Below are 25,329 nucleotides of genomic sequence, written 5' to 3' on the forward strand. Positions count from 1 at the left end.
GATACGCTCAGGGTAGTGGAGAATGAAGGAGATCTGGGGGTACTTGTGCAGTCAGATATGAAGTTTTCTGAGCAGTGCAGACAGGCTGCCGAAGTAGATCATGAGGTCTTGTCAATGATATACAGGAATTTTGCGAGCAGGGATAAAAAGAGGATTATCCTAATGGTCAGGCCACACCTGAGTAGTGCGTACAGGTCTGGAAGCCTCATTTTAAGAAGGATATAGAGTTGCTAGAACGAGTACAGAGAACGGCAACAAGACTAGTGAGGGGAACAAAGGGGTCCTCTTACCAAGAAAGGCTTAAGTTCAGCAAATTGCAGCTTCTGGAAACTAGGCACCTGCGAGGCGATCTGATTGAGGTGTAAAAGACCTTGAATGGATTGAGCAGGCTCAATGATGATGATGGGATTCTTCCTCTTGCTCAGATTACAAACCTGAGGGGGCATAAACTGAAATTGGGGAAAGACAGTTGTTGAATAGATGTGCGGAAATTTGCCTTTATCCAGCAGGTAGTTGATTGCAGGAACAAATTTACATATGTCGATGTGGAAGTTGATAACTTAAATAAATTCAAGGCAGTACCAGACACATTTGAAATGAATGGATGGATGAAATGGGAAGGGTTTTTTTTTTTTTTTTTTTTTTTTTTTAGCCGATGCTGTATAAGCTTACTTTCTTACATGATATACCTCTCCTAATGCTAATATTTACCAACAGCATAAGAGAATAACTAGTTTTAACTTTCTTCCTATACATGAGATATACCCTTTATTCCACTTGCAAATTTAAATAAATTTGCAAGTAGTACATGACTTCATAATTTCCATTGGAGCTATTTTATCTGTGAATGTTGCTCATGTTTCACCAGTTGGAAATACTGCACTGCTGCCCAAGTTCTGACATTCTTTTTCACATACATTTACATTTTGCTGTCACTGGTATTGGGATGCTGTTAAACAAATGCCTGGAGGTTGGGAACCTTATTGGTATATGACTGACATGCTGTCTGTGTAGCAACCATAGGAGGAAGGTGCCAGTATCAAAAAAAAAAAAAAAAGCAGTTTGCTGGTTGATATTTTGTAGTTTCTTTATCTTCACCATATTTGCTGTGTTATTCTTTCTATTCTGCATCTTTTGCCTTATTGCTGCATAACAGGTTAGTGAAGTAGGATTATTGCACTTAAATTCCGAGTTAAAATTAGAAGTGTAGTTATGTTATTATTTGTGATTCTCTGATTACATTCATGAATTTGTTTGTTACTTAATGTTCATAATTGTTTAAGAAACCAAACTGGACTTCTGCTACCTTTGTTTTTTATTGATAACATCGAAATTTTGCCACCATTGTTATAAGATTGAATGTGGTAGGGGAATCCTGTTATTTTAATTGTGGCAAATAGGTAGCTAGAAAGTTTGAATCACAAAGCTTCATCAACATAAACTGTTTTCAATCCAAGGCAAGATGAAGGCCTCTCCAGCAACTTTCCAGTTTCTTCTGTTTTGTGCAATGACCATCCATTTACTACCCATGAAATCTTGAATTTCATCTGTCCATCTCAATTGCTGCTTCCAGGTTTTATTTTAGCTCCTCTTGGGTACCATTCTGTTATTTTCTTAGTCCATCTGTCATCATGTCTTCGAGCTATGTGACCTGCTAAAGTCCATTTCAGTTCTTTAGTTTTGATAAGAATGTCATTTATTTGTATTTGCTGCCTAATATATGTGTTAATCTACTTATCTAACAGTCTGATTCCTAATATAATTCATTCCAATCTTCACTCTGTAGTTTTCAGCTTCTCTTCCATTCTTTTAGTGAGTGCCCAAGTTTCACTTCCATAAGTCATGGTGGAGAGTATACATTAGTTCATTATTTTACATTTCAGACAAATTGGGATATTGCTCCTCAACATCCAACTTTATTTCCTGAATGCTATCCATCCGAAATTTATCATTCTCTTGAGTTTCAGCCATTTATCATTATTACAGCTAATGACTTAGCCCAGATAAGCATATTAATCCACCTTTTCAATTACTGCTCGTTCAATGATTATATCCCTTTCTGTGGCATACTTTTTCATCATTACTTTTGTTTTAGCCATATTCATCTTTAGTCCAAAATCCTTACTAACTCTGAACAACTGATTAAGATTTTGCTCTAATTCTTTGGGATCATGGCTTATGATCACAATGTTATCTGCAAACCATAAATGATTTAGATACTCTCCATTCACATTAACTCCTTTCTGTGACCAGTCTAATCTTCTGAAAGTTTCCTCAAGGGCAGCAGTAAACAACTTCAGAGATATGTCTCCATGTCAAAAACTCCTTTCTCAATTTTAAATTTGCTACTGTCTTTGTCTAGTATAATAAAGGAGTTAGCATTCTCATATATTTTCTTCAAAATTATAATGTATGAAGTATCTATGCCTTGTCTTTCCATGGCTTGAAACATTGCCTTATGCTGTATGGAGTCAAATGCCTTTTTATAATCCACAAATGGCAAGCATAATGGTGTTTTATATTCATTTGCTTTCTCCGTTAGCTGTGATATTACGTGAAGGATCCAAAGGTGAGAATCCTGTACTAAAGCCAGTTTGCTCTTTCAGTTGATTCTCCTCAAGTATTCTTTCTAATCTGTTAGTAACAATCCTTGTGAACTTGTAGATGTAGGACATCAATTTAATTGGTCTATAATTTCCAATTTCTGATTTATCTCCTTTCTTAAGCAGCAAAATTATGATTGCATTATTCCACTCCTTAGGAGGAAGGTGCCAGTATCAAAAAAAAAAAAAACTTGGAACTATGCCTTTCCTAATGTATTTTGTGAAGTCTTGCCAGTTTCTGTGTTATGTCTCTTCCTCCCAATTTTAACAACTGTACAGTAAATTCATCTTCACCTGGGGCTTTCTGATCCTTCATTTTTTTTTTCAATACATATTCTACTGCTGGCATCATTCCCTCATACCTTATATAATTCTTTATAGTAGTCTTCTGCTATTTGAATTATGCCTTCTCTGCTTTTTATAAGTACACCATCACTATTCTTCAGTTTCAGTATCATTTTTCTTTCTGTATTACTGCTCATAACTGCTGATTTAAGTCCTTTGTTTTCCCTTAACGCTTGTTCTACTTTTGTGTTAAATCTTCTTATATCCTTTCTCAGTCTCTTTCTAATGGCTTGCATAACTCAGTATACTCAATTTTGTACTTATCAGTGTTTATTTTGCTCTTCATTTGTCGTTTTCGGTTCATCATGACAAGTTTTTTCTTCTTTGGATTTCTTTTTAACTATAGGTTTCTCGGGCTTTATCACTTTCAGAAAGTTGTATTCCTCATCAATATCTTGGTCCTGAAAGTCTGCAAAAGCTCAAACTTTCTGAAAAAAACTTTTTCCTAAGTTCCAGTACATACTGCTTTTTGTCCTCTTCTGTTATCTCAAAGATCTTCGTATTATTTACTCAAGTCAGTTTTTTCCTTTCTTTTCTTACATCTATATCATGTGTACATCTTACCATTCTGTGATTACTTCCAACATTTACCTTGTTCAGGACGGTAACATCATTCACAATATATCTTCTGTTAGGGAGGATAAAGTCAATTTCATTAGTTGTTAGTTCATTTAGGCTCTTCCATGTCCACTTTCTGTTCACCATTTTCTTGAAAAAAAGTGTTCATTGCTGACATTCCTAAAGATTCCACAAATCTTTCACCTCTTTAATTTCTTTTAATAATTCCAGAATTTCCTATAGTTTCCCTTTCTGCGCTGTTTTGTCTCTTTTCAACTTTAGCATTGAAGTCCCCCATGATATTCTTGGTGATGTACTTTTTAAGATCTTTATGGACCAGAAAGCCAAGGTTAGCATTAGTTAAATTTATTATCTATTATATTAACCTAGAAGTTACAAATGTAACAGTATGTAATACATATAACTTAAATATAATAAGAGATATGAAATACATTTAATGTAAACTTGATTGGAGATGCGAAATATATACAGCCACTCCCCAACTTACGTAAGGGTTGCGTTCCGCGGAACTCTATATAAGTCGGAATTTCCCTAAATGCTTATGCAGCACTCACAAATTTGATTGAAACAAAAAAGAAATGTTTGACGAACACGTAAATAGAATTATTTATTCAATTTTTTTTTTATCTCATACACAGGAAAATTACAAAAGTGTACAAAATTACAAAAATTATAAAATTACAAAAAGAGAGAGGAGATAGGCATAATGTCAGCAAGTTTTACCTTTCAAGCATCCTTGCCAGAACTAACTCTCCAGCTGATAAGAAAACCTCGGTAGAAGTTGAGGGCTGTGGAGATTTAGAAGGGGTTTTTTCCCAACATATCACAAAATTTCTCTGCAACTGCAGAATCAGCACTGGCGACATTACAGCATAATTGAATGTTTTGGAAGCCAGCATGATACTTAAACCTATTAAACCCACCCGTTGCTTACCATGAACTTGGCTTGAGGTTCGCCGTACTTATCCTTAATATCTTCATAAATACTTCTTGCTTTTGCTTGAATGGTCATTGGACTCAGGGGCACTTGCTTCTGAATCTGATTTTTCATCCATATTATTAATAGCTTTCCCATCTTCAATATAGCACCTGAACGCTGTTTTGTGATGACTGTTGATCCTTTTATATGCACACTGTCCCTTAAAATAGTATTCACTGTTGAAGTGGCAAGATCTAATTCCATGCAACAGATGACAAACTTTGTCTGCTTTGTACTTCTTAATTAATCATCTTCATTTCTAAATCAATTTTGTTTTGTTTCCTAGCACTGCCAGCACTTGCATTTTCTGTTGGTCCCTTTCCCTTCACCATTGTAATAAGTAAATAGGAATGAAGAGAAGATTTTGAAAATTTATTTATATTTTTTATATGATAGATCCCCAAGAGCTCACATCTGGTGAGTATGGGCTTGGCACACCCAGGGTCCTGAGCTGGATATCATTATTCTTCTCTTTTTTGGTGATTCTCTTCTACTTTTGAAATTTTCTTTCTCTCTCTCTCTCTCTCTCTCTCTCTCTCTCTCTCTCAGGGTAACTTGGAATTTTTTTTTGGCTGGTGCAGCATAAGCCTCAGGCTTCCTTGCACCACATAGCTAATAATAATAATTTCAATGAAGGGGAACTCATTTCACCATAACAGTGTAGCGTAAAAAACCACAGAATTCCGGTTATCGATATTATCGCAAATGCAATAAGATCGAGTTTACTACTCATTTATATTAGACTGCACTAACAGAAAAGCCCGATAAACCCAGAAAGTGTAAATTGTTTTTATTGTTTTATGGTAGTGACCTCCAGAAATGCGTTTTAGAAAAATATCTAAAAGGCATTCAAAACTGATTCTTATAACAGAACATATGATAACAATGAAAGGTTAGTGCAATTTCCATTATACAAATGACCTTTTAGAGAGATAAATAGCTTAGTTATATAGCGAAAATTTCAACTTCCAAGGTCTTGGAACGAATTACCAAAAAAAAAAAACAATATGTTATCGGGTTCACATTACAATATTTTCACGATACCTCCATTTATTCCTACGGGATGCAAATACATTTCTGCAATTTTTAAGTTTGCACCGGCCGACAAAAACTTAAGTCAAATTTCCATAAGTCGAGTATTACCTTAGCTGGGGAGTGGCTGTACTGTAAGCTTGATATTGCAATATATATAATTTAATAACATAAACCTCATGGCATATCAGCCACAGTGTTATTACTGCATTAGGTTTCTTAGTATAGTAGGCGCCTCCGTAGCCAGGTGGGCAGGAGCAGCAGTGCATAGCACAACGCTTCTTGATTAGACCGGGGTTCGAGGCCGTGACCACCAAATACGGAGGATGCGGAAAGGTCAGGGAATGACCACCACATATCCCCGAGGCAATATGGCCTTAGTTGCTAATGCTCCTAAAAACCAAATAACAACTTAGTATAGTATTTTTAAATTATATGAATCTGAATGGAAATCAAGCCTCACACCAGAGCAGCAAAGCAAAGGGTTCAAAGTAGTCAGAGTAACATGCTTGGTGGAGAACTAAGGAGGGGGGAGAAAGCGCTGCTCCCACAGGAGATTGCTATTATCAGGGAAATGGGAAATATATTGTGCAAAAAGGATAGGTAGAATAGGATCGGGGTACGTCTGCAGGAGCAAAAGTTGATGATGTTGTAGAGCAGGTATCATTTATTAAAGGCACAAAAGGTGAAACTGTTGTAAGGTGTGATATAAGAGTAGGAGATATCAGGATTTAATTAACAAATACAGGGCAATGTTAGGAAAAAGTTGAGTTAGGAATATGTGAAATTGTCTGCAATTCTACCCAAACACAATAGGAGGAAGTAAATGACGAGAGCCTTATCAATCAAATTGGCCTGGATAGACTGTTCAAGTCTCATGGAGTAGAATTTTTCTCAGCATATCTTTCTAACCGAAAAGACTGCTTCTACAGCAATTGGATAATACTAGAATAGAAAAAGTACAAGAATATTTGCTGATGCTATCGAGGCAGTGTTAGGTGGATCGGAAACTGCTAGCTTCAGAGGGATAATTAATAGATTAACAATAACTGCAGACCGAGATGAAAGTGATTCTTACCCTGCTTCTAATGGAGCAAACAGCAGCAGCCAGCATGGAAAGCACGTTGCTGGTGATTTCAAGGACTGCTGGGAGTCATCGTGGAAAAGCAAATACATGGGATCAATTAAGTTAATTAAAAGTAAGAGCAGGTGCATGTATACTTGCATGTACAGTCACTTCTGCAATAATGCAGTACACCGTGTTCCTAAAAATCTCCATGTTATGGTATTTCGAGCATTAAAAAGAAAAGTGGAAGGGAATTGAAGCTAAACATAACCAAGGCACATGGAGTGGAGGAGATCCATCCAGTTATATTAAAGGAGGTGGTAAAGGAAGTAAGCAAACTCTTAGCCATAATTATGAGAACATAATTGGATTCCGGGAAGGTCCACATGGACTGGAGAATGCAAATGTATCCCCAATTCACAAAGGGTGACAAGTAATTACAGATCTGTTAGTTTAACTTCTGTTCCAGGGAAAAAGTACAGAATAGTTAAAGAATTAATGCAAGATCATCAAGACAAGACTGCAATTATAGTTCAGACACAGCATAGGTTTGTCAACAGGAAATCTTGTCTGACCAATTTGACTGGCTACTACAATGTGGTCACAAAGGAACTGGATGCAAAAAATAATTTTGATATCATATACAGTACTGTATTTTTTGGCTTATAAGATGCACTTTTTTTTTTCTTATAAATCCATTAAAAAATCATCCTGCATCTTAGAATGTGAAAGTGGCAATACAGCACATGCGCAAACCAAGAATTAACATATAGTAGTTAACGGATAGTTAGCAACTATACACTAGTACACCTTTCAGTGATTACCAGGCTCTTGTTGGAGTAACACAAGTGAATTTCAGTTATATATTTAAGCCAATGGCAGGTGCAACAAGAAGGCAAAATTATACTATTGGATTTAAGCTACAAGTAGCACAATATGCCAAAGAACAAGGGAACAAAATTTCGCACCACCGCCACTTAGATGATTATTTGTAGTAGTAGTGGCATGTGATGCAAGAAAGCAAGTGTATGAGCTCATGCAGCATCAGCCAAAAAAAAAAAAAAAACACACCATTCCCTCTAAATGCCTGTCCAGTTCCTCCTTAAATTTATTCAACCTATCAACTTCCACAATGACAGATGGAAGTTTGTTCCAGCAATTAACCACCCGCTGGCTAAAGGCAAATTTCCGCACATCTATTCTACATCTGTCCTTTCTTAATTTGAATTTATGCCCCCTTAGGTTCGTAATCTGAACAAGTGGAAGGATCCCATCAGAATTCAGCGTGCTCAACCCATTCAAGGCCTTATACACCTCAATCAGATGACCGTGCAGGTGCCTAGTCTCCAGCCACTGCAATTTGCAGAACTTAAGCCTCTCTTGGTAAGAGGATCCCTTCATTCCCCTCACTAATCTTGTTGCCCTTCTCTGTACACACTCAAGCAAATCTACATCCTTCCTAAAATGAGGCCTCCAGACCTGTACACAGTACTCAAGGCGTGGCCCTTGACCATTGCCTTATACAGAGGGATAATCACCTTTTCCCTGCTAGCAAAATTCCTATATATCATTGGATTAACAATAACTGCATGACCTGCCCTGGCAGCCTGTCTGCATTGCTCAGAAAACTTCATATCTGACTGCACAATTACTCCCAGGTCTTTTTCATTTTCTACCACCTTAAGTGTAATACCACACAGTTGGTACGTTTCTCTGGGGTTACTTCTACCCATATGCAGTACTTTGCATTTGTCAAGGTTAAACTTCAGTTGCCACTTCTTAGCCCATCTGCCCAAATTATCTAGATCCTGTTGCAGTAGCACACTGCCATTGCTGTCATTAACAACCCTGCCAACCTTTGTATCATCTGCAAACTTCGACATTAAGCCTGATATACCTTCATCAATATCATTGATAAATATACAAAACAACAGTGGACCCAACACCGAACCCCGTGGGACTCCACTAATAACATTAGTCCACGAAGAGCAGCACCCATTAATTACCACCCTCTGTTTTCTCCCACTTAACCATCCTTTTATCCATTGTAGCAACTTACCCTTAATACCATTCTGTTCCAATTTGTACAATAGTCTTCCATGCACAACAGTCAAAAGCTTTCCTGAAATCCAAATATATGACATTAAAATTATTTTTTGCATCCAGTTCCTTTGTAACCACATCATAATACCCTATCAAATTTGTCAGACAAGACTTTCCCCTTAACAAACCCATGCTGTCTGAATTATTGCTGCAGTCTTGTCTAGATGATCCTGCAATGCATCTTTAACCAGTGACTCCATTATTTTACCCGGAACAGAAGTTAAACTAACTGGTCTGTAATTACTCGTGTCACCCTTCAATCCCCCTTTGTGAATTGGGGATACATTTGCACATCTCCAGTCCATGGGAACCTCCCGTGAGTCCAAGGATGCTCTCATAATTATGGCTAAGGGTTTGCTTAGTTGCTTTGCGGCCTCCTTTAATATAACTGGATAGATCCCATCCACCCCAGGTGCTTTTCTTATGTTTAACTTCAACAATTTCTCCTCCACTTTGCTCTCAGTTATTACAAAATCATTAAGTATCCTGCTACAATTTGATAACCTTCTGCCATTTTCAAACCTTAATAATTCCTCATGTGTGAATGTAGATGCAAAATACTCATTCAGTTTGTTTGCTATCTGAGCAGGATCATCAACAGTCATACCATCGATGTCAAGTGGACCAATCAGATTCATCCCCTTCCTTTTAGAGTGACAAGTGAATGGGTGCTGAAGTCATGACATGGCGTTAAGACTGAAATTGTGGTCAAGTCTTTTCAAAATTTTGTGGTATAAAAGTAATGCAATGGACGGCATTGAAGATAATTTATTGTAGGAGTGTGACAGTGATACTAGTGAAGAGGATGATTATGATGATGTTAAAGATGATGATCAAGTCACTAATGAATCTGAAGTTGAATAATATTAAAATAATAAGAGTAATAATCCTATACCTTTCTTTATTGGCTTTTAGGTTTCATTTTTATTGAATTTTAAATTTCCATTGTATTAACAATAAGTTTTTTCCAAAGTTTTTTTCTAAAATTTCCCATTCCAGAATTAAGGTGTGTCTTCACGCCGCAGCGTCTTATTTGTTGTTATTTGGTTTTTTTTTTTTTTTAGGAGCATTAGCAACTAAGGCCATATTGCTCCGGGGATATGCGGTGGTCATTCCCTGACCTTTCTGCATCCTCCGTATTTGGTGGTGAAGGGCTCGAACCCCGGTCTAACCAAGAAGCATGTGCTAAGCATTGCTGCTCCTGCCCAACTGTCGCAGCGTCTTATAAGCCGACAAATACAGGTACTTCGTTTTCAGGAAAGCTTTTGATACTGCTACACATAAAAGACTGCTGTACTAGCTTGGGCAGTCTGGCATTAAGGGGAAGTTGCTGCTATGGATAAAGGGATGGCTGAATGAAGAAGAAAGTATGTGTTAATCAATGGACACTGCTCTTCGTGGACAAATGTTATTAGTGAAGTCTCCCAGGGTTCGGTGTTAGCCTCATTGCTGTTTTCTATATTTATCAATGATACTGATGAAGTTATATCAGGCTTAATGTCCAAGTATGCAGATGACACAGGTTGGCAGGGTTGTTAATGACAATAATAACAGTATGCTACTGTAACAGGATCTAGAATAGTTTGGCAGATGGGCTGAGAAGTAGCAAATGAAGTTTAACATTGACAAGTGCCAAATACTGTATATGGGAGCAGTAACCCAGAGTAATGTATCAATTGTGTGGTACTATACTCAGTGCAGTGGAGAATGAATAAAACCTGGGGGTAATTGTGCAGTCAGGTATTAAGTTCTCTAAACAGTGAATACAGGCTGCCAGTACAGCTCATTGGGTTTTGTCAATGATATACAGAATTTGACTAACGGGGATTATCCCTTTGTATAAGGCAGAGGTACCTAAACTTTCTCTGTTCACGGTGCCCTAAGTGTCCCAGTAATTTTTTCACGGCACCCCTAGGCCAAAAGAAATACCTAACACAGTAGTTTTTGACCTTTTAATATATACCTATATAATAATTTTATTTTATAAATTTCAAAAAAATTAATAAATAAAATAACTTTTAAACCGAAATTACACGACACCCCAAGAACGTTGTTGTGGCAACCTGGTTGAAAACCACTCGTATAAAGCAATGGTCAGGCCATACCTTGATTACTGCATCCAGGGCTTCATTTTAGGAAGGATATTGAGCTACTGGAACAAGTACATCCTCAAAAAGGCCTCTGAGGTTGGGAGAATAGTTCATATCACAAATTTAAATAAATACACCAACCGTTTTGATTAAAATAGTTTAATACTGTAAAAATATAAAAATATAATAAAATGTACCAAGCAATACAGTGGATATTTACAAAATTGGGAAATTTACAGTGGATATTTACAAAAAGGAACAATATTTACAAAACTGATTTACTATAAAATAAAATAAAATTTATTACGAAAATGTTAAAATACAATAAAATACAAAAATTAAAAGCGATAAAACAATGATTGTAGCTTTCGGGGGGCATCTGCCTCCTTTCTCAACAACAATGCTACTTGGGTAACACATCCTTTAGTATCAGGTTCACGGCTGACCAGGTGCATGTTCAGTATTACTTTCACGTGCGCCAGAACCAGAAGTGGCTCAGGAATGTGGAAACGAGAAGCGCACATCTCTTGCAAGGACTACAGCTTCCAAGATGGGGTGGAGCCGAACATCCCTATCCCTATGCTACTGTTTTCGGACAAGCCAATCCACAAACTCTCCAACCACTTACGGTCCCAGAACCTGTGCGCCCGGTCAAGGATGACATCATTCTCGGGGGAAACTTGGTGCTGTTTTTCCCAATAATGCTCAGCAATCGCAGACTTATTGAACTCTGCGGTCTGTATGGCTCTCATGTGTTCCCCCAGACAGTCTTCATGAAACAACACCGTCTGTTCCAGTCACCACAGTTTATATTCCCTACTATCCGGGCTTATCAGATCATATTGCAAGGATGCTTCGTGACTTTCAGGCACACTGTGTGCAACTTCTGGGCCTGAGGTTGCATACTGTAGTGTCACAGGTCAAAGACCCCAATGCTAGGGACTCTAGTAGTGAGGTTATATATGAGATCTAATGCCCGGATTGTGGTGAATGTTATGTGGGGGAGACAGGACGGCGACTAAAAGACCATCTGGGGGAACACGAGAGCCATACAGACCGCAGAGTTCAGTAAGTCCGCAATTGCTGAACATTATTGGGAAAAACAGCACCAAGTCTCCCCCGAGAATGCTGTCATCCTTGACCGGGCACACAGGTTCTGGAGCCGACCAGGCTAGCCGGGTGGGTAAAGTGCCTGCCTGGCAACCCAAAGGTCGCAGGTTCAATTCCCGCCTCAGGCTTGGATCAAAGTACTGCAAAAAACTTGGGAGGTGCATTAGGCCACAGAAGTCTATGCGCCAACAACTACCAAAAAAAAAAAAAAAAAAACAGGTTCTGGGACTGTAAGTGGTTGGAGAGTTTGTGGATTGGCTTGTCCGAAAACAGTAGCATAGGGGTGTTCGGCTCCACCCCATCTTGGAAGCTGTAGTCCTTGGAAGAGATGAGCGCTTCTCGTTTCCACATTCTCAAGCCACTTCTGGTTCTGGCGCATGTGAAAGTAATACTGAACATGCGCCTGGTCAGCCACGGGTGCCGTGAACCTGATACTAAAGGATGTGTTAGCCAAGTAGCATTGTTGTTGAGAAAGGAGGCAGATGCCCCCCCCCCGAAAGCTACAATCATTGTTTTATCGCTTTTAATTTTTGTATTTTATTGTATTTTAACATTTTCGTAATAAATTTTATTTTATAGTAAATCAGTTTTGTAAACATTGTTTTACAGTATCCACTGTATCGCTTGGTACATTTTATTATATTTATATTTTTACAGTATTAAACTATTTTAATCAAAACGGTTGGTGTATTTATTTAAATTTATGATATGGAACAAGTACAGTTTAGGGCAATGAGGTTGGTGAAGGAAACGGGGGGGGGGGGGGCTCTTACCAAGAAATGCTTCATTTCTGCAAATTGCAGTGCCAAGAGACTAAGCACCTCTGAGGTTATCTGACTGAGGTGTATAAGGCTTGAATGATTTGAGCAACTCAACGCTAAAGGGATTCTTCCTCTTGTCCAGAGTATGCATTTGAGGGGGAATAAATTCAAACTATTCTGCAAAGACGGTTGTTGCAGAATAGATGTGCAGAAATTTGCTAATAGTCAGCAAGTGGTTGATTGCTGGATTAAAACTTCCATTTGCCATTGTGGAAGTTGATAGCTCAAATAAATTCAAGGAAGAAGTAGACAAACTTTTGGAGGGAATGGATAAGTGAAATGGGATGGATTTTTTTTTTTGGCTGATGCTGTATAAACTTGCTTTTTTGCATCTTATACCACTACTAATGTTAATGTTATCCACCTACAAATTAGCAGTTTCCAAACCCGCTTAGAACTGCTTTGACATTATCACTGTCATTAACTGTTTTTAGAGAGAATAAAAAAATTCTGATCCATGAACCTTGCCCAATTTCTATAGGGAAGCTGTTGCCAATGCTGTTTGTGTGTAATCTCCCATCCACATGTGGACAAAATTCCGAACTTTTGAATTCTCTATAAATTGCAGCTTTTTCTCATCATTCCTCACAGCTATAATGTAAACCATCCAATATCTCGTGCTTAGTCCTTCATCACGCATGCTGTATTTTTTGTCACATATACACTCAGAAAAAGACATCCTTTTTGAAATCTATGAAATGAATGTATGAATAATGGCAAGAAATAAATCAAATTGTTCACTTGTTAAATGGAATCTTTATTTCCAACCCAATATTATTCAGCTAGCACAACTGGGAAAATTCCATTATTTTATTACTTATTATTAATTTTTGTTTAAATAAAACCACATCTGGAACACTTCAGACATGTTTTTATCATTCGTAGTTATCTTCACTCAGTACAAGAAATGTGAACTGAAACACCCACGTGCTTCAACAACCATATGCCAGCTATTTGGTTTTTTTTTGTTTTTTTTAAGGAGCATTAGCAACTAAGGCCATATTGCTCCGGGGATATGCGGTGGTAATTCCCTGACCTTTCTGCATCCTTCGTATTTGGTGGTCATGGGCTCGAACCCTGGTCTAATCAAGAAGCGTGTGCTACGCACTGCTGCTCCTACCCACCTGGCTACAGAGGCGCCTGTATGCCAGCCAAACTCTTCCATGACACAAAGACAGAACTGCAGGAACTACTGTAAAATGTAAAGTGAGCATGAGTCAATAATTGAATGTGAGAGATTGTACTAATTATTATTTTTTTTTCAGTATGTGCATAGAATTATCAAGAAAACGCTTAAATTTAGCGTATTTTTCCTTTTTCTGCAATAAGTAACAGAAATTTCTGAAATTTCCATTGGAGAAATCAAAGTAAATCATTTTGTTGAAAAGTATTTCAGCAAGGAAAAAAAACCCAAGAAAACTCAATGGATGAAGAAAAAGACCACCGAAACTGTGTGGAGTCTCAAAGAGCCAGTCTCACTTCTGGCTCCGGTTTAGTATCAACATATATCACATTTACAGTGTACAGCCCCATCACTGTTTATGACGTTACGATAACTGCTCTATGTTAATATAGTTGGGGAAGGACCCCAATGTTCTATGTTAAATTGATCCCTTAAGCAAATATACCCTGGTCCTGTTTCACCTATCCTTTTTGCATAACATATTTCCTGTTGCCCAGATAACAAAGTTACCAAAAATAGCTACTGCCTGTGGAACCACAAGTGCTAGTATTGAGTTATTATTATTAGCCATATGATGCAAGAAAGCCTGAGGCTTATGCTGCACCAGTCGAAAAAAAAAAATGTCTGCATTACCCTGAGAGAATGATGATATCCAGCTCAGAACCCTGGGAATGTCAAGGCCATACTCAACAGATGTCAGCCCCTGGGTTAAATTGGATAGATGAGTTCTAAACAGTATTCCCCTTTTATTTCCTTCAAGACATCATCCCTTTTCCTCAAGCACTTGAATTTGCAAATCGGAGGATTTACTTTTCAATTAATCTCAACTAACTGCCCCATGCAAATCCATTCCCCCACCCAACTCGAAGCCAAAGAAGTTTTACTATTCTGGGTGAAATCATACTTCATAATGGCTCACTAGGACAATGTACGTTCTGATGATTTAGTTAAATTTATATTAAAAAATATGGAAATAAACCAAATACCATCATAATACTAAGGAAAAAAAAAAAAAAAAAACAAGGAGCTCCTCAATGGAATCACCTCTGTATATATTATTTTAAGTCACAAGAACCGCAGCAGCAGAGAAACCTATGAAGGTAGATTTAAAAATTACCATGATAAATACATATAATCATAAAAAATATAAGTAATTAAATTTTTTTAAAAAATAACAAGCTAACTAGCTGCTACATATATTCATGACTTATTATTTATTTATTTGATATTACTTTCGTTCTGTAATTTATGAAACGTTGAAAATTATGCGTATATGAAATTATTACGCTTACGCTCTATGTTTAGGAAATCCCATCTGAATAAGTATTTGGAGAGGAGACAATATCTGTCTCTGAGGTTTGAATGCACCCGAATTCCTACGAGGTGGAAGAGATGCCATATTATCTATCCTCTTTCAAACATTATCTAAAAAGCACATTGTGATTAAGCAGCCTAACGAATTACGTTATAACACAGCGTAGAATATATACAAATATTAGGAATCAACTTCGTTCGCTAAAGATGTAAAGTAGGGGCATGCCATAATATTTATATTTCGCTCAACCCTATACCATATCCAAATTCCTACCCGTTAGACATACGTCAAAACCACTTAATAAAGCTCGCAGAGTCTGTGATAAAGCTCACGTTGTCAAAACACCTTGACTTACAGCACACCTAGCGTTATATTTAGGAATCAAGCTTAATATAAAAATAGATATCGCTCAGCACTGTTGTGGAGTGAGAAATATCAGCGACTAAGTCTATAGTGCCCCAATATACACTCAGTGATCACCGAATTATGACCACCTACCTAATACTTCGTAGGTCGTTCTTTTTGCCCTCAGTACAGCAGCTATCCGAAGTGACATTGATTCAACAAGATCAAGTTGTTGGAAGAGTTCGAGAGGTATGGCGAACCAAGCTGTGTGTAATGCGGTCAGCAGTGCAGGTATTATTATTATTATTATTATTATTATTATTATTATTATTATTATTATTAGCCATGTGGTACAAGGAAGCCTGAGGCTTAATCTGCAGAGAGAGAGAGAGAGAGAGAGAGAGAGAGAGAGAGAGAGAGAGAAGTAGAAAAGAATTACCAAGAAAGAGAAGAATGATGATATCCAGCTCAGGACCCTGGGTTTACCAAGCCCATACTCCCCAGACGTGAGGGCCTGGGGTTTATATGGAGGTGAGTGGTGTACCCAGACGCCTGATATGCCTTTCCATAGCCTCCCACAAGTGCTCTATGGGGTTGATATCAGCAAAGTTCGGAGGCCAATCGATATGCTGGAAGTTAGAACTGTGTTCCTCAAACGATCTCTGCACAACAAGTGCCCGATGGCTCGGCGCATTGTCATCTTGGAAGACACCATCGCCATTCGAGGAAAAGTGTAAAATAGTGGGGTGTACACAGCCAGCAAGCAGTTTACGATAGCGAAGACTAGTGATATGTTGTTCCACATGCTCCAGGGGTACAAGTTCCTGCCAGTGAAATATGCCCCACACCATACAACCGCGTCCACCAGCCATGATACCATGAATTGTGGATGAAGAGCCGCGTCCACCAGCTTTTGATACCATGCGTGGTGGATGAAGAGCCTCATGTTTTGACGCCAAATTCGTACACGACCATCCGCGGTGTGTAGGAAATAGCGTGACTCATTCTTAGAGTCTTCTACCGTCCAACTTGCATGCACTTTGCACCAGGCGAGTCTTTTATGCCGATGAACCTTGGTTAGGAGAGGATGCCGTAGGGGGCGTCTGCTGGTATAGCCCATACTTGCAAGCATCCGATGCATAGTCACGCCAGATATTGTTCCGGGTTGGCCCATGTTGTATTGAGTAATCAACTCTTAAACAGTGCTGGGCCTGTTCGCCTGTACCAATTGTCGGACCCGGCGCTCACCTCTAACATCAACCTTTCGCTAACCTTTGCAGTTTTGCCGTCGGATCGTTGTTCGACCATTTTGACCCCAGTTCTGGAACACTTTAATAACGGCGGCTCTCGAACACCCCACCAGTTCAGCCGTTTGGGAAATCGAGGTACCAGCTAGTCGAGCTCCCATAATCTGTCCTTTATCAAAGTCCGATAAATTCTTCCTTTTACCCATCACGCTCGGAATTTTACTACCTACTAAACCACTGACACCTTATCTATGCTACGTAGGTCGACTAACTGCGCACTCTCGTACCTCACATGGTCAACGAGTCGCATTCAGTTTTCATAGGGGTGGTTATAATTCAGTGATCACGCAGTATATATACTGTCTGTAAATTGCGTGTGTTCTGTGGTCAATTTGCTATTTACCGAACGAAAAACCCAAGTTTCCGAGAGAAAAACCAAGCTACCTCGCCTGAGACCGACTAACTCAGCCACCTCGTGAAAAAAGCCCATAAAAATTCAACAGATATTTTTCAACCTCCTGAAAAAAGCCCATAAAAACTCACCTCTTCAACAGATTCGAACTCTGGTCTTTTCCACTCAGAGTGGGGACGACGGCGATTCTACGAACAGTGCTACGCACGAGGGCCCTCAGCACAGGAAATACATTCCAAAAAACAGTCTCGCTAAATGAAAACGGGCTGGTCGAAAGATCATGTCACTAAAAATGAATGTAATAATGATACCTTGCACTCCTAATTTAAACTTTTTGGTGTTTAGTACATAAAGAGTTGTGTGCTGCAGCCCTGGTCGCCACATTGTTGTTATGTGGATGGGGGAGCATAAGCGAATTAGACCAAATTGCGCCTGATAATGTCGGTACATTTTTGGTGTCCCGTGATAGTTCTTTTTGATGAAATCCGAGTTTCCTGGAGAAAATCCTCGTCTTGCACTCGACTAATCCCGACTGACTCAGCCAAGTTGTGAAAAAGGCCTATAAAAATTCCTTATATTATTGCCGGGATTATTGCCTATAAAAATTCTTTATATTATTATTCCTTATATTATAAGAAGAAGACTGTTTGACAAAGAAAAATTTATTTGTGAGGTGGAAAGCAGGCCTGCCTTGTACAACACGGCATTAAAGGATTACCCAAGAGGACTAACAAAAGGTTTAATGAAATTTATTATATCTGAGGGAAAGTATTAAATAATTTTAAAAACCTTTTGATTGCCACATACATTTAAATCAAATTCGTTGTACATAGTTTCTTATTTTTCAGAATTTTAATTTTCTACTAAATATTAAGACAGTATTTATTTTAAAAATTAGGATAAATTTTACTGTAATTATATACTAATATTTTTCCATGACGATACCGTTGAAATATGTAGAAAAAGAATCACTTATTGATACGCCTGAAGACCGCCGTCCAACTGCTGTCATTTACATTCCCTCTTCCATGTAACAACTTAATGTGTCTTCACAAACAAATCCATCCCTTCTTCTTCCAAAATTATGCAATATGCAACAATTTTTGATTACGATAGCAGAATAGGGATTCAGTAATATGCTAAGTTAAAAAATGTGCAACTTATTGCTGAGTATTCCAAACGTGCACTCTACAAACAGCCTTGCTCGAGTTAATCTACAATTGAAGATTCTTCGTCAATGCTCAAATTTTTTGATAGGTATGGTTGTATTAAAATTTCATTCTGTCCAAATGCTTCGTACCTTACAAAAATGAATGCCATTGCCAGCTCATTTGTACCAAGAAGATCTCTATTTAACGGCAAATTAAGTTGTTCATTAGCAATCTTCTTCAAAAATTTGAATTTTTTAAAATATTTGAATCACCATCGCGTCCATAGGCACCAACTATTGCAGTGAAACAGTAGTTTGTATGGATTTCCGCATCAAGCTATCAAATTTTGCGATTTATTCACTAAATAACATTAGAAGTTCATCAAAACTCTGTATTGACATTCTGTAAAATAAAAATAAAAACTATTTTGGACACTTCCTGTATGTTAAACATTATATGAAATTTTACTGTTTTTAACCTATTTGAATTTGCTGGATGAAACTACCTTCGCCATTTTCTCTTTCTACTCGCAATCAACTGTATACATAAATACGCAATACATCCAACTTGAACAACATCCATCTTGAAACTGAGACTAGAAAAGGTGAGTCGCGAAAGGGTCTGCGCGTATAGCACAGTAGTATTGTCGCCGTCCTCCCCACACCGGGTGGAAAAGGTCCGGGTTCGAATCCCGTCGATGTTAGCTTCTTTCGCTCCGTGGCTGAGTTAGTCTGTCTCAGGCGTATATAGCACGGTTTTTATCCCCGGAAACTGTGGTTTTTTCGTCCAGCAAACAGGCAAATCGTCCAGAGAACACTCGCAATTTACATACAAAATAAATATAGGTAGATGTAATCATTTACAGGGGACCCAAATATCATATTTTGGGGGTTTTTTGTACCCCGCGAAAGGCTGGTAACCTATCCGAAGGACATTCCAAATACTCGAAATAAGCTGAAAGGAAAAAAACTGGAAGGATCTCAAGAATAACGTCACGTGCCTTGGGACTACGATTAAGGACATTAAAGTTGCAACTTGGAACGTTAGGGGAATAAATCATAAATTAGATGAATTGACCATGTAACAAGGAAATAGAAATATTGAAATAGCAATCATTACTGAAATAAAAAAGAACAAAGCATCCAAAGAAATAGGTAACTTCATAATGATATCCTCAGGCATGCCAAGTGAAAAGTGGGCATCATCGGGAGTTACTGTTATAATAAAAAAAAATAATAGGAAAACAAAATATTAGACTACTATTGGATATCATCCAGAATATTGAAATAAAGACTAAAAATTCTATCTTAGACAATAACAATCATTGGCATCTACGCACCAGTAGAAGACAACATTGATGAAACCGAAGAATATTATGACGAATTACAAGAGATCATAGACCAAACTAACAAAAATGAATACCTCATACTAGCTGGAGATATTAATTCAAGAGTTGGTGCACAATAAATAGACAAATATATAGAATCAGAAGGCGAACCCGTGGTCAACAATAATGGAAGATGCCTGAGCGACTAATGCATTTTTAATAAACTTAAAATTACAAATACTTTTTTCAGACACAAGAACATCCATAAATTCACATGGAAAGCAAGCTTCATATAATCTATAATAGATTATATGAAGGGAAAGACATCCACACTAAAGCACAAAAATATAATAAATTGAACGGAACGATTAAACAAATGACAACTGAAACAAAATTACGACTGCACAAGATCACTTCAAAATCATCCCTCTTCAACAGCTGTGAGACTTGGGTCAATAAGAAAAAGGCAATAAGAAAGATGCACAAAAACTAGAAGCAGCACAAATGAGATTTTTAAGCCCATTATTAGGTTTTACAAGACTAGACCACCAAAGAAATTTAGATATTCGTGAGAAATTAAAAGTAGATGACATATAAATGACAAAAAAGGTACCAGAAAAAAGGAACAGCCACATAGAAAGAATGAACCCAAATCGAATCCCAAAATTAGTCTTTAACCACAAACCTACAAGCAAGAGAGATATGGGTCGACAAAGACAATGAGGGCGAGATCAAGACCACCACCAAGTGCTACAACGGAACAGGTCTTAAATAACCTAAGCCGAACCAAATTCATGATGATGATGATGATGAAGTACGAAATGACGATTCTCACGCCTGTTACTTCCTAAATGACACTAACACTGATTCGGTAGAGTAAGTAGCGGGCGTGAGCATAAAACGTTACGTCATTCATAACTTCGGTTTTAACTGTTCAAAGGTGTTTTCACATAAAACATTTTTCGCGAGTAAAGATTACACACGTGCTTTTTTTTTTAAATACCATTTGTATGGGAAAAAATAATAATTGCCGTGTTTATATTTGCCCGATTTTAATGATATTTGGAATGTGATAACCTAAAGAAATCTTTCTAAAAGAAAAAAAAAAAAATTGCAAATCCGTCAAGTTTATTAGCATTAGCAAAGGCACATGATGCAAGAAAGCAAGCTTACATAGCATCAGCCAAAAACAAAAAAAAAAAAAAACCTTTATTTCACCCATCCACTCGCTCCAAATGTTTGTCAAGTTCTGCCTTGAATTTTTTTAAGCTATCAACTTCTACAACGACAGATGGAAATTTGTTTCAGCAATCAACCATCCACTGGCTAAAGGCAAACTTCCGCACATCTATCCTACAACCATCTTTCCTCAATTTGAATTTATGCCCTCTCAGGTGATTATTCTGAGCGAGAGGAAGAATTCCCATCAGCATTGAGCATGCTCAAACCATTCAAGGCTTTATACACCTCTATCAGATCACCTTGCAGGTGCCTAGTCTCCAGACACTGTAATTTGCAAAACTTAAGCCTTCCTTCGTAAGAGCAACCCTTTTCTATTCACTAATCTTGTTGCCCTTCTCGTTACTCGTTCCAACAGCTCTATATCCTTCTTAAAATGAGGCCTCCAGACCTGTATACAGTACTCAAGGTGTGGCCTGACCATTGCCTTATACAAGGGGATAAAATATTAACGCCACCCGAGAAATAACGACACCCGAGAAATAACTCATATTGGATGGCGAAACATATCCATAATAAGTTTCATGTATTCTATAAATAAATTCTTTATTGCTGATAAGTACAGACATGTACAGACATGTACTTATCAGCAATAATACTCATCACATCGACATGGCCAGGAGTTTTACATAATAATAGTAATAATAATAATAAAATGAGATTAATTGGCAAAAAAAAAATTTTACCGTTACATGGAAATTATGAGTTACACAAAATTATAACTCATACTGGATGGTGAACCATATCCATAATAAGTTTCATGTGTTCTATAAATAAATTCTTTATTACTGATAAGTACAGAACATGTACTAGAGACAATAATACTCATCACGGCGACATGGACATGAGTTTTACATTATAATAATAATAATAATAAAATGAGATTAATTGGCAAAAGAAAAATTTACCGTTACATGGAAATTATGAGTTGCACAAAATTAAACATGTAAAAATGAAATTATAATAATGAAAATATGAGGACTGAACGATGTATGAAGGAAATTATCCCAGTACCACAGATGTAATCCACTCGAGGAGCATGTGACGGTATTTGTAGTCGGTAGCCAATTTCTGAAGTTCGACTCCAAGACGGAGCAGTGCCTGAATTTTGGGGAGTGCCTAGGCAGGTAGGAACCGACTACACAGTTTCAACCGGTTGTATTTGAGGATCAGTGTGGGCTCTGACCTCAGGGATGGCGGCGGATTGTGCCACTGACAGAAATTCCAGATGTTTGGGGCGTTTATCACTCCTGTGTATTATTTTTACTGTAGTCATTAAACGCCTGCTGTCAATTAAACTCGGGAGCCTGAGTACATTTATCTGCTCAGCCATGTCAGTTGTTCTCCATTGAGGGGGTCAGCGATGCTTAATTGTGGCCCATTTAAGGGTCCTAGAACTTATACAAGGGGATAAAATATTAACGCCACCCGAGAAATAACTCATATTGGATGGCGAAACATATCCATAATAAGTCATACTAGAACACTGGTTTTTGAAGTGAGGGCGACGCAGATGCCCAAATTTCAGCAGTGTATAAAATAGCCGGATAAACAGTATCTTGAAGATATCTGGTAGTGGTTGCGGCATCGTTGGAATGAAGGAAGTGTTGTTTCACTCTCCAGCGTAGGGTGTTTGCGTGGGTAGCACAGTGGTATCGTCACCGTCCTCCCCACACCGGGTGGAAAAGGCCCGGGTTCGAATCCCGTCGATGACGCGAGGAACTTTAATGGGCTTTTTTCACACCGTGGCTGAGTTAGTAGGTCTCAGTCGGCCGACCGGGCTAGCCGAGTGGGTAAAGTACCTGCCTGGCAACCCAAAGGTCGCGGGTTCGATTCCCGCCTCGGGCTTGGATCAAAGTACTGCAAAAACCTTGGGAGGTGCAATATGGCCACAGAAGCCGATGCGCCAACAACTACCAAATCAATCAATCAATCAATCAAGGTCTCAGGCGTAGATAGCAAGGTTTTTTTCCCTCAGAAACTGAGGTTTTTTTCGTCCACCAAAACAGGCAAATCGACCAGAGAACACACGCAATTTACAGACACGAATACGGGTTAATGTAATCATTTACGGGTAACCCTAATATAGTATTTTTTTTTTTTTTTTTTCTCCATCGTAGAGTATTAAATCGCTTCCGGAGGTATTCTGTGTGAACATTAAATTTCAGCTTCGGATCAAAATAGACACCGAGATCCTTATGGCAGGTAACCACTAGTATGAGAGTACCTAAAACTGAAGGTTGAATTATTGTTGGTTGCTGTTTCAATGGGTAAATCATTATTGCAGATTTTGAGGGTTAAGGTTTAATCCAAACATCTTCAAGTAAGTTGAAAGGCGATAAAGTTCTCTGTGATGGAAGACGTAATTGTCATCGGGTTTGCAGACGGTGGTATTAAGGTAAGAAACTTTATATCGTCGGCATATATTAGAACATCATCATGAGGACTCATGAAAGGAATCAGAATGGCTGAGAAAAGAAGGCCAGACAGGACACCACCTTGTGGAACTCCTGCATTGATTTTTCTTGTAAAGTGGGTCTCTTCAAAGTGAGGTGGATACTTCTATTGCTCAATAAGGCGGCGAGGAAAGATAATAGGTCTCCATTAATCTTGAAAAAGAATTGCAGAAGCCTGAGAAGGGCTGTGACGTTTAGGCCGTCAAAAGCAGCTTCAATATCGGCGTACACTGTAGCTAATTCAGATTTAGTTTCGAAGGCTTGAAGAATTCATGTATGTGCGGCCATGAGGTTTGTTGTGGTGGATCTATTTTCGACTGCGAAATGGAACTGTTTCGGCTTCTGTGGCGTCAGCAGTTTGTTTAATGCTGGAAGGAGTATCTTTTCTAAAAGTTTGAGGAGGGTGGAAGAAGTTGAGATTGGTCTGAAATCTTTTAGGCTTTTTGGCGCTTTAACCTTAGGCAGCGACCTCACAGAGTATTCATTCCATTGAGCAGTGAACACTCGTGTGGAAAGAACAGAGCTGTATATTGAGAGTAATGAATCTAGGATATAGGGGCTAAGGCATTTAATTATGAAATGAGGCATCTTATCACAGCCTGCGGTACTAGATGGACGCAAGGAGTTAATAGGATATATCAGTTGCTGTCTTTTGATGGAAATTATGGAAAGGTCATCAGTAGGATCAAATTGAGAGTTTTGGAGAGGAATTTCAGCAGAAGCGCGAATTGGTTTTGAATCTGAAATGTTGTCCATCCAGTTATCTAGATCAAGATTTGAATTAATGCGAATGTGTCTTGATGAGTATGGCGCTTTTCCTTTAGACAAGATAGCATCGGTGTATCTCTTTATTGCTGATGCCTTGAACTTGTTGAACATAGCTCTTGCTCTGGAGTATAGGATTCGATCTTGGGTTGTGCCAGATTTCCACTGCCTGTGAAGGTACTGTTTGTTGTGGAAACTGCGCGCTAGATCTTTGCTCCATCAAGCTCTAGTTCTTGGAGAAATGTGTACGGTTTAGGCTAACGCATAGAGGGTGACTTTATTTATCCATCTTGTGATTAGATCAACTGCGAGGATTGAGTCACATCCATCAAGCACATGCCATGGAATAGACTGCGCTGCCTCGAGGCACTTTTTTGGATCCAGAAAATTCGGAGAGAATATGATTTTTTTTTCAACAGTATTATGGCAATTGAATCTGGGCAAAAGCAGAACAAGAAGTAATGTAATTGGGTCGTGATCTGAATTGAAGGACATTTCTGGTGGAATGTCGACTCTGCAAATTCCAGAACATGGAATCAAGTCAAGGCGATTGGTGCTGCTTGTTGGCTCCTCATTGATAATCGTAAACTTTAATGGAGAGAGAGATTGTTCATTAGTCGTTGAAGGAGAGGGCTGAGGTGGGGGTGGAAGGTTAAAATCGCCGCAGAGAATGTGCTTAGCAGAACGGTGTAACTTACTCATTATCCAGCCGGTAGCATCGTCAATTGTTGTAATATCTGGAGCTGGGGTTACGTAGATTGCCGCTAAATCGATTAAACAGGCATTAAACTTTACAGTCACGCGTATTGCTTCATAAAATAACGAGTTGCTAGATGTGACGTGCACAAATTTCAGGTTTAATCTTTGACGAAGATGATAACACCGCCGCCTCTAGGTTGAGATCTTGATGTGAAGAACGATGAAAATCCAGCGGTCGGAGCATAGGCTATTGACTCCTGGTCAGGTTCAAGCCATGTTTGTGATAGACAAATTACATCCATGCTCTTGGACAACAAGAGTTGTTCTAGAGTTTCAAGCTTATTTCGGAGGCTCCGGACATTTTTTTTATGAGAACCCCAAACACGAGAGGTATTGGAACCTATAGTACTTAGTACCGTGCTTGGGTTGGAGGTTGAAAAGACGAAAGAAGATATTTGTTGA

At 38.4% G+C, this 25,329-nt stretch overlaps 1 protein-coding gene across 1 annotated transcript in view; it reads right to left on the bottom strand.

Annotated features, from left to right (window-relative positions):
* The window catches only part of LOC150084532 (ecdysteroid-phosphate phosphatase-like), a 390,193-nt gene extending 374,652 nt beyond the window's left edge, over nucleotides 1-15,541 (bottom strand). Inside the window, exon 1 of the mRNA XM_090375298.1 lies at nucleotides 15,204-15,541. Within this exon, the coding sequence (XP_090231424.1) occupies nucleotides 15,204-15,310 (107 nt within the window). The 5' untranslated portion in view covers nucleotides 15,311-15,541. The remainder of the gene's footprint in view (nucleotides 1-15,203) is intronic.
* Nucleotides 15,542-25,329: the final 9,788 nt, after the last annotated feature.

This window comes from Mastigoproctus giganteus, chromosome 6, assembly GCF_048544385.1.
Source record: "Mastigoproctus giganteus isolate SK-2022 chromosome 6, ASM4854438v1, whole genome shotgun sequence".
Classification (NCBI taxonomy): domain Eukaryota; kingdom Metazoa; phylum Arthropoda; class Arachnida; order Uropygi; family Thelyphonidae; genus Mastigoproctus; species Mastigoproctus giganteus.